The 12,738-nt window shown below is 51.1% G+C and overlaps 1 protein-coding gene across 5 annotated transcripts in view; it reads left to right on the forward strand.

Annotated features, from left to right (window-relative positions):
• Positions 1–6,146, forward strand: part of PIP5K1C (phosphatidylinositol-4-phosphate 5-kinase type 1 gamma) — a 69,825-nt gene extending 63,679 nt beyond the window's left edge. For all 5 annotated transcript variants that reach the window (XM_065578353.1, XM_065578355.1, XM_065578359.1 and 2 more), the window contains one exon: positions 252–6,146. In XM_065578353.1, the coding sequence (XP_065434425.1) occupies positions 252–254 (3 nt within the window). In that variant the 3' untranslated portion in view covers positions 255–6,146. The remainder of the gene's footprint in view (positions 1–251) is intronic.
• The last annotated feature ends 6,592 nt before the right edge of the window (positions 6,147–12,738 follow it).

Below are 12,738 nucleotides of genomic sequence, written 5' to 3' on the forward strand. Positions count from 1 at the left end.
TGGCACTTGCATGGCTGGGGTCGTCCTGCTGCATCTTAGATCGGGTCTTCGGCAGCAGGCAAGAGCTGCTGTGTAGCCAGAAACCGGGTTCACCTTGACGACGCTCCTGGTGGTTCTGTTGAATCGTTTCTAGTACAATCAGACCTCAGATCTAAATTGTCCTGTTTCCTGAGGGCACAGAGTGAGCATGTATAGAGGACCTAGCAAAGTGTGATGCTCACCTGCTAACCCCTCCTCCTTGCCTCTTCCAGTAATCTCTATGCAGACACTGAAGACCCAGAGAGCAGCGGTTCCCTCTGCAGGTTGAGGTGTTCCCTTTCGTTGACACAGATGGGATGGGGAAGAGCTTGCTGCACTGCTGGATCTGGGCACTGCGTTTCAGGCTGGAGCGAAACGCTCTCTAAACGTGTATTTATACCTACCCGAGACACGGACAGCAAAGAACCTTCCACCCAGAGCGCCTGCATAAAGCGGGCTGTAACGAGGCCTGGGTAGTGACTGTTCCCAACCAGGCACCACTGCAGCTACCTACCCGTGTGGGATACTGTGAACCTTTTTCATTTTTAATCATGTATTTATTTCTTTTATCGTTGCACAGACACTGCACAAATGTGCTTTTTTTTAAACATTTAGTTTACTGCACTTTCTTTGGTTGTCCTATTCTATGTATGTGCTTCATCAAGAGTGTGAAACCTCACAGGAGATAGAGAACAAATCTTCACTGGGGGGGGGGAGTCTGAGGAGGGCAGGTCCAGTCCTAGCTTCACTGATGAGGAGGCAATGTGGTCTAACCCCCAGACAACAGGACTGGGAGTCAGGAGTCCAGACTCCGTGTGACCTTGGGCAAGTCACTTAGCCACTCTGTGCCTCGGTTTCCACATGTGTGACTGCGGGTAATACCCACCTTTGTCAAAGCACTTGGACCCTCAGATGAAAGGTGCTATGTAAATGCAATGTATTCGAGGCCAGTGACGTGACGAGAATCACTCCTGTATTAAAGCAGTCCGAGTTAGACATGCCACTTGAGCTGAATTTAGAAATTGCTAGTGACCTCTACAATTAACTTGTTGATCTATATGGGAGAAGCAAAACCACCCCTGGCTGTAATGACATGGCTTCTTGGCTTGGCTCTCGTCTGGGCGTTGGCCTTCACCATGAAGTGTGCTGCTCAGTGGCGGGCTGGAGATCTGCTCTGATTTGCTGGCAGACTGATATTCTGGAAGACTGCTGCCGCGGCCATGGGGCGTGGAAGGAGGAGAATTGTGTGACCTGCAGCTGGGCATTGCAGGCTGTTGAAGTCACTTAGCAGCAGCATGTTCATGACTCTATCTGATGCTTAAGCGAATGAGGGTGTCAGAGGTTCACGTGTATCCCTTCATAGCTGAAACCGACACGCCACCCTTCCCCCATATTGAAGGAAGTCAGAGAAGCCCAGCTGGAAGAGTCTGTATTGGGCACGTGACACACATGCTATTGACGCACAGCCAGGGGAGACCAGCTGTGTGATGTGGCCCCTGAGTCTCTGAACTGGATAGCGCTGCTCTGTGCTCCAGAGGTGTCTTTTTGCAGGCTACGGTCTTTAGACCAGATAAGATTTGGCTTCACTTAACCATGAAATGGCACAAAGCAGTGACCTGGTGTTGACTTCAAGTTCCTCCTTGTGATTGTAGGATACTGCAGCTGTAGGTCCTGACTTCTCTAGCGATCGCATCTCCTTTCCCATGAATTAGAAAGTCTTGCCCGCAGAGAGGGCTTGGGCGTGTCTCTGTCCTCCTCGGACTCTAGTGTAAAGTGAGGGGTAAAGATCACTTTTTAATGCTGTTACATTCTTCAAACCTCTGTTCTCAAGCTTCCCTGTGCAGTAGCAGTGAGAGGACAGCCCCAGTCTACAGGCCAAGCACTGAGGAACTGGTACCACGGTCTGTCCTGGCAGCACTCAGGACATATTGGGGAGGCAGGTTGGGTCGGTGGGAGTGTCGAAGCTTTTTCCCTAGGAGCTGCCACTGTTCTGAGGATCTTCAGCCGATGGCTTTCTCTTTAAATACTCGGAGCCTGAATTTTCAATCGCTGCCCTGAGAGGCTGAAGACTTGCACTCCCAATGTGTGCTGGGCTTCATAGGAGCGGTTACGCTGTTTGAGTTTCACCTGTATTGGTCTAGAATATCCTTTCTTTGGAACTCCTGTGGGTTTAAAAGAACCCCTCTTCTCTCCTTAACAGCTGTGAAAACCAAGATGCTGCCATTACATCCATGAGTCAGGTGGCGAATCTGCTACAGAACTCTGGCAGGTTCCTAAAAGCTTTCTCAGAATCCTACATAGCCCCTTCTCTCCTTACGCACAGGTATAGCTACCATCATTTGGGCATTTGGTGGTATGTAGGGCTCAGCCCAGGCCCACCTGGCAGCCTCCTCTCCAAAGAGGAGGCTGGGCGAAGGAGCTAGGGAGGTGAACAATGCATAGACTCCGCTACTGCTAGAAGATTTCAGAACACAGCTAAACGTACAGCGTGACTTTTCAGAAGCACTGAGCAGCTCCAAGCCCAAAGGAAGCCAGTGGGAGCTGCAGTTGCTCAGACCTGTGACAACCAAGCCCTTGATTTCAACATGGAGTAACCTAGGCTTTGGGAGGAGCGACGAAGATGAGCTAGGCCCATCTCTGACCAGCATTGCAGGAAGGAAGATGCTGAAAGGAAGATGCTGCCTTCCTGGTAATCAAATCCTTAGCCTTCTGCCTTTAGAAGGAGATGCTGAAGTTTGGCACTTCTGATTGCCCAAGAATAAAGAGCAGGATTTTATTACTTTCAACCATTTGGAAGATCTCTGATCTGTTTATCCAATACACCTACTCCAGTCAGTATCTCTGCGGCAAAGACAAAGCACCTTTGGTGATGCGGTTTGCAGCCGTGGCATTTCCTTGGTCTGCTCCCACATTAGAGGCTGAAGCCGAGAGCCCTGTTCTGTGAGGTTGGAAAACTGATCTTGCTTCCTCCATTCCAAAAGTATTCCTTGCTGCCAGAGTGTTTTCCACTCTGACGTTCTAGGGCAGCAGCATCTGTGTAAATCTCTTGTTTTCAACCCTTTGCAGCAAGCAAGTATTTTAGGGTCTATTATTGACTCGGAATGCCTTCTAAAGATACAGCTACTCTGGGCATTACCAAAAAACCCTTCCCCGGAGCCACACTGCAGAGGGAGTTGGTCAGAAATAAACCATGTTGTTCACCTGCAGTCCCATCCCCCCCCAAAGCATTGTGCTGTGTTGTCTTGTCCAGTACAAGTTGCCCTGCAGGAAGCTTAAACTCCCATTTCCATTATGGGAGAGGCACGTGGCTGGAGGAAGGAGGAAGGGACCCATCGGATATGTCTACACTGCATTTAGACATCTGCGGTTGGCCTGTGGTAGCTGGCTCGGGCTAAGGAGCTGTTTCACTGCAGTATAGATGTTCCTGCTTGGGATGGTCCCAGAGCTTGGACTGCAGCCCACCTCACAGGGTCCTAGAGCGTGGGCCTCAGCCGAAGCCTGAACGTCTACACTGCAATTAGCCTCACAAGCCCGAGTCAGCTGGCCTGTGCCAGCCATGGGGGTTTAATTGCAGTGTAGACATACCCTTGGGCTCCAAACAAGCTCCTCTACCATCAATTGCAGTTGTATTTCCTGCCTCCTGGACTTCAGCAGAGTAGTTTTTGCCAGGCTTACTCATCCAGTAGGTGGTATGAGAGAGCTCCCCACTTCCAGAGCTGGACTGGGGATAGCGGTCTGCTACTCTCCGTTCTCTAGGGATGACGCAGCCACTTCCTTTGGGGACGGGGAGGAGAGGGGTTGCATCACTAGATTCGGCTGGTTGATTCTGCCCTAGATCTATGGTGAGGCTTTGCCATCTACCAGGATTTTCATTGTTCGCTTCACTATAGCGGACAGTTGGCTTATGAGCTATCGCCTGTTTCAAGCTCTAGTCTACTTGTATCTTTGAAAGGAGGCAGCTTGTTCCTTTTCCACTGCAATGTTAGTGGGACGATCCAGTGAGACCCTAGGCTTCCAAGTAGCTTCATGTCATTAGTGTCCCACCATCATCCCTGCAGCCTGCCACTCACCTGCTCAAAGTGTGTGGCCATTGCTTCTGCTAAGGCTAGTTGTGAGCACTGGTGTCGGGGATTCCCAGGGGAGTGTCTCGTGCCAGGCTACAGGATTTGGAATGCAGACGGGGGTATAGTTAAGACCCCACTTCAGTTAAGAAATGCAAAATGTTGACTGCCAAGGTGGCCTCTGGGCTGTTACTTGCTGGGTGTTCCATCCCAAGTCTGAGCCTTTCTCGAACAGCTCCCGGGCGGGAGAAGCCTCAGTTTGAATGATTCAGCAGGCGCACCACTCCGCTCCAGTGTGTTCTGTGTTCATTTGGGAACTCTCCCGAGGGAACAGGAGTAACAGCTTCTCCGGAGCAGACTCCCAATGTGCGCTCGGTCACTGAAAATGAACAAACTGCAGAGACTGGTGCTCCGGAGAGACTCTTGGAACCCCCAAAAGCCCCAGGCTCTGCTAGGCGTCTGGGATCCATAGCTGTATCCTTTACTGCTGGTAGCAATCAGTCACTGCAGGTATCCTGCTGTCACGCCCCCGCCAGTATCCTCTGGGTGAGTGTCGAAATCGCACTTCGTGAAACCGCAAAAAGATTTAATCTCAGCACTGAAGCTGGCATGACTGTGATCCTTGATGGCAGCATTAGAGACGGCACAAGCTCTGTGCTTGTCCCTGTCATCGTCAGCCAGTTGACTCTTGAAACACGTTCCAGCCTTTCCTTCTAGCAAAGAGCCTTCCCTGAGCAGCTAAACCCAGCCGGGGTATCTTTTCTTCACACTCCCACCCAGCATCATTGCCCACGTTTTTAAATGGAAAGGCAAATGAGAGAGCTCAGACTTACTGGATCATGTCTGATTTGTTTGAAGTCTACATTAGACCAAGTATAATATAGCTGATGTTCATATTAGGTCATTTTGTATGTATGCTCCGTGTAAAGAATGTATGTAAGTAGGGGGGGTTTGTGGGAGGGCGTGGGGAGTGCTTCTCTGAAAAGAAATGATGAGAATCCATGGATATTGTCATGTTTCTCTTTTTTTTGTTTCAGTTTAAGTCCTGAACGCTTTTTTGGAAGTCTTTTTTCTCAGAGAAATGTATATTGATGCTAATTGTTCTTCGGCTGTGCGATAAAGCATAATGTCGTCTTTGATGTAAACACAGAGGCAAGCAAACTATTTATAATGTCTAGTGAATTAATTGCCTTACCCGAAACCCCCGGGGAATGGTTCCTAAAAATATTGTTTCCCTTTTTAGTGTAAAGAATTTTGTAAATACTTTCAGCGTGAGATTGCACCCTCGTTTGTCTTGTCTCTCTGATGGCTGCTACTGCTCAGAAAGTGGATACTGTTTGAACTATTGTACTGTATTAAAACGAAGGCATTTTGTGAGACAATTTAGATGCAATGTTCTCTTGGAATCATGAACTTAGCTCAAAAGGCAATACTCTTGTTAATAGCAGAGTCCTCTCTCTCACCTGTTGGTGACGTTTCCTACAGTCCTAGCCTGTGCTCATTCCTGACTCCCATAGAGAGAGACTGCTGGTTTTGTTGAGACTTGGGTTTGTAGCTCGAGTTGATTGGCCATTAACTCAAGTTGGCTAATACGTTTGTAAATATATGGCCAGTCCACACGTTTGTGTCCTGACCCACCTGTGACGTACCCACAGTCGCCTTCACAGACGTGTCGGCTAACTCAACTCAACTTAACTTGCAGTGAGTTAACTCGCATTAAACTCTGACCGAGGCAAACCCTTTTTTTGTTGTTAAATTGCATTGAGGTCAATCTTCTCTCATGTTTTACTTCGTAATTTATGAAACGTTGTATGTCCTTAACTATTGAAGCGGGTTCTATTAGAACTTTTGAGTCCAACAATACTTTGACCATCTCTGAGCTTTTTTTTGTCGAGGGGAGAGCTGTACCTTTGAACCCAGAGCTGTGGAATTTCTGTATAAAATGTACAACCACTGCTGACATGAACTAATAACACTTGTATGCAACAGCCTCCTCATTCTGCGTCCCCTCCTCCCCCTTCCTTTATTTTGGAAAGGATCTCTCTAATAAATAGGGTAATCATGCAATTGCCTCAATCTCTTCATTGCTAACCTGTAGCTGAGGTTTTCAACCTTTCTGGCCTCAGGAGTGATTTGTGTATGTTGATGGCCTGTCACAGCCCTGTAAATAGGCCAGAGGAAGGGGGTTGTGTCCTGCCCTGGCAGGGGATGGCCTGTTGCAGCCCAGTATATAGGCCCTGGGAGTGGGGTTGGGCCCTACCCTCAGGGGTAACGAATGCTCTGGGGGAGGTTTGCAGAGCGGTGCAGCAGTCATTCCTGTCCTGTGGGGCAGGCTGGACTCGGCTCCCTGCTCTAGGTGTTGTGATCTCTGGGGTTGCAGCATCGTTCAGGATTAGCCCCACGCCTGATGGGGAGCCGTCTGGACCAAATTTGCGAGTGGCATTGCAGCCTGGAGCATGGGCTGGTGGTGCCACTTACTCAAATTTGGCCCAGCCAGCCACCTGTCATGATGGAGGGGCAGTGGGACCAAACCTGATGGCACTGTGGTGCTGAAGGGTGCAATGCCTGGAGCAGGAAGGCAAACCCGCCCAGACCCGCAGGACCAGAGCCGCTTATGTGACCTTTGAAACAACTTAGGGTCATGACCCACAGGTTGAAAAACCCTGACCTATAGGACAGCTTGCACTGGATGCTGGGTAGCCATCCTGATTTGCTACATACAAACCGGAGTGTGTTTGATCAGGGTTTGTTTACAAGGGTGTTGGGCACCAAAATCTTAGTGTGACATTCCCTTCTGGTGTTATCTGGACCGGTGATCTGCTAGGCCACTCCAATCCTTGACTCTGGGAGCCACCCTTACCCTGCTGTGAGAACCCCACTCCTGGGCTGGTCACACACAGCCTCTGGCATGTAAGCTGCTCCTTGGATTGTGCAACTGAATGACACTAGCCAATATCTCCAGTCCCAGACACAACCCTAGGAACCTCCATCTTGCAGTGCCAGTTGTACCCGCTGGATGCTGCAAGCTTATATAAGTTCATCAGTTTAACAAAGAAATTGATATGTACCAGGCTTGTTATCTCAAGGGGAGTCTCTGACACACTGCAAACCAAACACACTGCTTCAGGCAGAACAAACCAACAGATATAATCACTTAAAATCTAGCTTTATAGTTAATAAAAGTCAAAGCATAAGTCAGATTTGGTCAAATGAAATAAAAGCAAAGCGCATTCTAACCTGATCTTACCACTCTGTGTCCGTACACACTTAAATACTTCTCACCACAGGCTGGCTGGTTGCCCTTCAGCCAGGCTCTCCCCTTTGATCAGCGCTTCAGTCGCTTGGTGTGGTGTTGTCCATAGATGGAAGAGAGAGAGCGCATGGCAAACGTCTCTCCCTTTTATCATGTTCTTGGCTTTGCCCCTCCCCGCTCCCTTTCAGAGTCAGGTGAGCATTACCTTATCACCATTCCAAACTGACCAAAGGAAGGGGGGTGACTCCCTCGAGGGTCTAACAGCTTCTTTTGTTGCTGCCTAGGCCAGTGTCCATTGTTCCTGTGAGGCTGGGCTGGGTTTGTCCCATCCATGCCCTGATGAGGTGTGAACTGCCCCTCTGCTTCTAGAGAGTTTTTGTCTGGGTTTGCTTTAAGTCATGAGGATACATTTTCAGCCTCATAACTATATACATGAAATTGTAACCTATAATGTTACTGTAACAATTACTATAACATCACTATAACCATACTCAGTGCATCATGAGCCTTCCAAAGACACCTGACATGACAAACCTTGCAGTGGATACTACACAATCATTTCCCAAGGATGAGAATGGGGATGCTGGGTGTTCCCCCAAGGTACAGAGCGTCACACTTAGGGCTTGTCTACACCACGCGGCTTTTAGCGACAAGGTTGTGTCGACACAGCCTTGTTGCTAAAAGTCAGCATGTATAAACGCTCTTTGTCGGCACTTTTGCCGACAAAATACTCCCAGCCCCACGAGCAGCGTTCGCTTTGTCAGCAGGAGAGTGCTGACAAAGCCGCATTCACACAGCCACTTGCATCGGCAAAACGTTTCTTTCGTGGGGGGCTTCTTGAAGTACTCGTGAAAGACAAAAGTTTTGTCGACAACTTTGCAGTGTAGACATACCCTTAGTCCCTCTTCACTTAAGAGGTGATTTGGTTGCGCGCATCTCGCTTTCTGCTGTGATCCTGTGTCAGCTTGCAAGTTAAGAAGAATTAATCTAACCTAGGTCTTCTGTGGGAGAGGTCCGAGGAGCAATTCAGCTGTGCTGCAGGAAATGATTAATCTGTTTGTGGTACACCTGGGGGAAGAGAGAGTGTCGGAGGGATGGAATGGAACACTGCTACAGAAGGACCTCACTTTACATATGAAATGTATAACTGAGATACCAATTCCCTGTAGTTTTTTTTAAGTCTCCTGATGCTTGTTTCCTAAAATAGAAGTGTTAACCTTGGCATCCTGGCCAACTAAGAACTAGATCGGGGTGGGCAAACTACGGCCCATGTGCCGGATCTGGCCCACCAGCTGTTTTAAGCTGGCCCTCGAGCTCCCGCTGGGGAGCGGAGTCTGGGGCTTGCCCCACAGCAGCATGCCAGCCAGGGAGCAGGGGTGGGGGCCGCTCCATGCAGCTCCCAGAAGCAGCGGCATGACCCACCTCTGGCTCCTACACATAGGGGCAGCCAGGGGACTCTCTGCTGTATGCTGCCCCCGCCCCAAGTGCCACCCCTGCAGCTCCCATTGGCGGGAAACTGCAGCCAATGGGAGCTGCACAGGTGGTGTCTGCGGATGGGACAGCACACAGCACTCCCTGGCCCCATCTCCACATAGGAGCCAGAGAAGGGACATGCTGCTGCTTTTGGGAGCCGCTTGAGGTAAGCGCTGCCCAGAGCCTGCGCCCCTGAGCCTCTCCCCACACCCCAACCCCATGCCCCAGCCCCGATTCCCCCTCCTGCCCTCCAAACCCCTTGATCTCAGCCCTGAGAACCCTTCTGCACCCCCAGCCAGAGCCTGTACCCCTTCCCGCACCCCAACCCTGATTCTCCTCCCACCCTCTGAACCCCTGAGTTCCAGCCCAGGAACTTGCACCCCCGGATGGAGCCCGTGCCCCACTCTCCTGGCTAGAGCCCCCTCCCGCACCCTGAACGCCTCATTTCTGGCCCCACCCTGGAGCCCGCACCCCCTCCCATACCCAACCCCAATTTTCTGAGCATGGCCCCCCATACAATTTCTATTCCCTCAGGCCAAAAAGTTTGCCCACCCCTGAACTAGATGGTGAGTTATGACTTCTTTAGAGTGTGCAAGAAATCAAGTTAATGCTAGAGTTACTTGGTGAAAAGCCTCTTCCCTTGTATTAAATCAACACATCTTTTAAAGAGTGAGAAGTTATTTTATGTAACAGGATCCCTGCAGGAAGTGGTCACTTTGCAGCCATGCCAGGGGCTCTGTGTTTTGCACTCAGGGCTCTGGAGATGGGGAAGGAGAAATCGCTTCCCGGAGTTCACCATTGAACATTGTAGCAGTACCTGGAGGCCGCAAGCCATTGTACTGGGTGATGTACAAAGGAATGTCCCTGTTCCAAAGCGCTGACCCGTTAATCAAATATAACAAATTAAGGTTACCATATTTCAGCAAGCAAAAAAGAGGATAGGAGGAGCCCCGCCCTAGCCCCTCCCACTTCCCGCCCCCCTCAGAACCCTCAACCCTCCCCCCCGCTCCTTGTCCCCTGACTGACCCCTCCTGGGACCCCTGCCCCAACTGCCCCCCAGGACTCCACCCCCTACCTAAGCCTCCCTGCCTCTTGTCCCCTGACTGCCCCCTCCTGAGACCCTCCCCCCATCCTAACTGGCCCCCTAGGACCCTACCCCGTACCTGTCCCTTGACTGCCCCAACCCTTATCCACACCCACAGACAGAGCCCTGGGACTCCCACGCCCCATCCAACCACTCCCCACCCCCTGACAGCCCCCCCCCCCGAACTCCCAACCCATCTAAACCCCTCTGCTCCTTGTCCCCTGACCACCCCTCCTGGGACCCCTGCTCCTAACTGCCCTCCAGAACCCCACCCCCTACCTAAGCCTCCCTGTTCCTTGTCCCCTAACTGTCCCCTCCTGAGACCCCCCACCCTAACTGCCCCCCCGGACCCTACCCCCTACCTGTACCCTGACTGCCCAAAACCTTATCCGCCCCCCCAGAAAGCCCCCCCCCGAACTCCCGACCCCTCCCCCCGCTCCCTGTCTCTTGACTGCCCCCTCCAGAACCTCCCTGCCCCTTCTCCGATCCCCTGGCCCCCTTACCCTGCCGCTCAGACCAGCATGCAGGGGAGGAGGAGCAGGGGGAGGAGCTCCAGACTGCCGGTGCGAACGGCCTGTGATCTGCGAATGCAGGGAGGGAGGGAGGGAGTGCTCTCAGCTGCAGGGGGGGAGGGGGAAGTGGAGGAGGGGTCTCTCTAGCTGTCGGAGCCCCATGTAAATGGCACCATCCGGACGGCTGCCCTGTTAGCCGCGCGTGCTCTGCATGGGGGCGGGGGGGGGGGGTCCGGATATTTACAAATCCCCCCTGGACGCTATTTTTAACTCTAAAAGCCGGACATGTCCGGGGGAATCCAGACGAACGGTAACCCTATAACACGTGGATGAGACAAAGAAGCAGGCTTGGGTGGGTTGGGGTAAAAGGGGATGTGCAGAATTGCTAGCTGGGCAGTAGCAGTGATCTCTCCCCTGCTTAGCCATTCCATTCCCAAATCCATCACCGAAGAGGGACTCGAAGGCCGAGTTGGGGGCTTTCTGCAGGCTGACTGGGAGCTTTTCTCACGTGTCAGGGGCGGCATGAGAGAAAGCATGGAAGAGATTGGAGGGAGCAACATTGGAAAAGTTGGCATTAACCTTGCACTAAGATGACACCTGTGACGAACTGGGACTGTTCTTAATGTGGTCTTTGAATGCTGAGTGGGGAGTTTGGCTGGGACAGTCTGCATTGGGGGATGGGAGACTGGCCTTGAGGGAAGATACCTGAGCATGTAACATGAGAACCCAGGAAGGGGGTTGGAGCCAGGTGACACCTCTGCCCGGGAAACTGGACAAAGGCTGGGGGAGGAGCCGGGGGAGGCTGGGTGAGAGAGGCTGGAGGGGGTGAGAATTTCAGGAGCTGGCTGGTGTAATGGAGGGAGCCCAGACGGGGCTCTGCCCCCCCCCCCCCAATGGGGCTGTGGTGCCCCTGGGACCCCAAGATGGACCTAACTGAGGGGGTTCTGTTGTCTGTGCCTGCAAGACCTGTGTTGGACTGTGTTCCTGTCGTCTAAATAAGCCACCTGCTTTACTGGCTGGCTGAGAGTTATAGTGAATCGCAGGAAGCCGGGGGTGCAGGGCCTTGTGCCCCCCACACTCCGTGACAACACCATAATAGAGGCTCAACTTAAATATATGCCCCACATTAAAAACCATAGTAAGAGAACCAAAAAAGTGCCACCGTGGCTAAACAACAAGGTAAATGAAGCAGAGAGAGGCAAATAGGCATCCTTTAAAAAGTGGAAGTTAAATCCTAATGAGGAAAATAGAAAGGAGCATAAATTCTGGCAAATGAAGTGTAAAAATGTAATTAGGAAGACCAAAAAAGAATTTGAAGAACAGCTAGCCAAAGACTCAAAAAGTAATAGCAAAAATTTTTGTAAGTACATCAGAATCAGGAAGCCTGCAAAACAACCAGTGGGGTCACTGGACGATCGAGATGCTAAAGGAGCACTCAAGGACGATAAGGCCATTGCGGAGAAACTAAATGAATTCTTTGCATCGGTCTTCACGGTTGATGTGAGGGAGATTCCCACACCTGAGCCATTCATTTTAGGTGACAAACCTGAGGAACTGTCTCAGATTGAGGTGTCATTAGAGGAGGTTTTAGAACGAATTGATAAACTAAACAGTAATAAGCCACCAGGGCCAGATGGTATTCACTCAAGAGTGCTGAAGGAACTCAAATGTAAAATTGCAGGACTACTAACCGTCGTCTGTAACCTATCATTTAAATCAGCTTCTGTACCAAACGACTGGAGGATAGCTAATGTGATGCCAATTTTTTAAAAAGTGCTCCAGAGGAAACCCCGGCAATACAGGCCGGTAAACCTGACTTCAGTATCAGGTCAACTGGTTGAAACTTAGTAAAGAACAAAATTGTCAGACACATAGATGGACATAATTTATTGGGGAAGAGTCAACATGGTTTTTGTAAAGGGATCTACTACAGTTCTTTGAGGGGCTTAACTAGGGTTACCATTTGTCCGGATTCCCCCGGACATGTCCGGCTTTTTAAGCTAAAAATAGCGTCCGGGGGGAATTTGTAAATGTCCGGGCTTCCCCCCCAGGCAGAGCACACGCGGCTAACAGGGCAGCCGGCCGGATGGTGCCACTTACATGGGGCTCGGACAGCCAGAGAGAGACCCCCTTCCCCCCTGCAGCAGAAATCACTCCCTCCCTCCCTGCATTCGCAGATCGGCTCCGGCAGTCTGGAGCTCCTCCCCCACTGCTGCCCAGCATGCCGACGAGTGGCTCAGGCAGTTCCTGAGCAAGTTCACCAAGACATTAGGCGAAGAAAGGCCAACAACAAGGGGGCCAGGGGGTCGGAGAAGGGGCAGGGAGGTTTTGGAGGGG

Source organism: Chrysemys picta, chromosome 25, assembly GCF_011386835.1.
Source record: "Chrysemys picta bellii isolate R12L10 chromosome 25, ASM1138683v2, whole genome shotgun sequence".
In the NCBI taxonomy this organism is placed as follows: domain Eukaryota; kingdom Metazoa; phylum Chordata; order Testudines; family Emydidae; genus Chrysemys; species Chrysemys picta.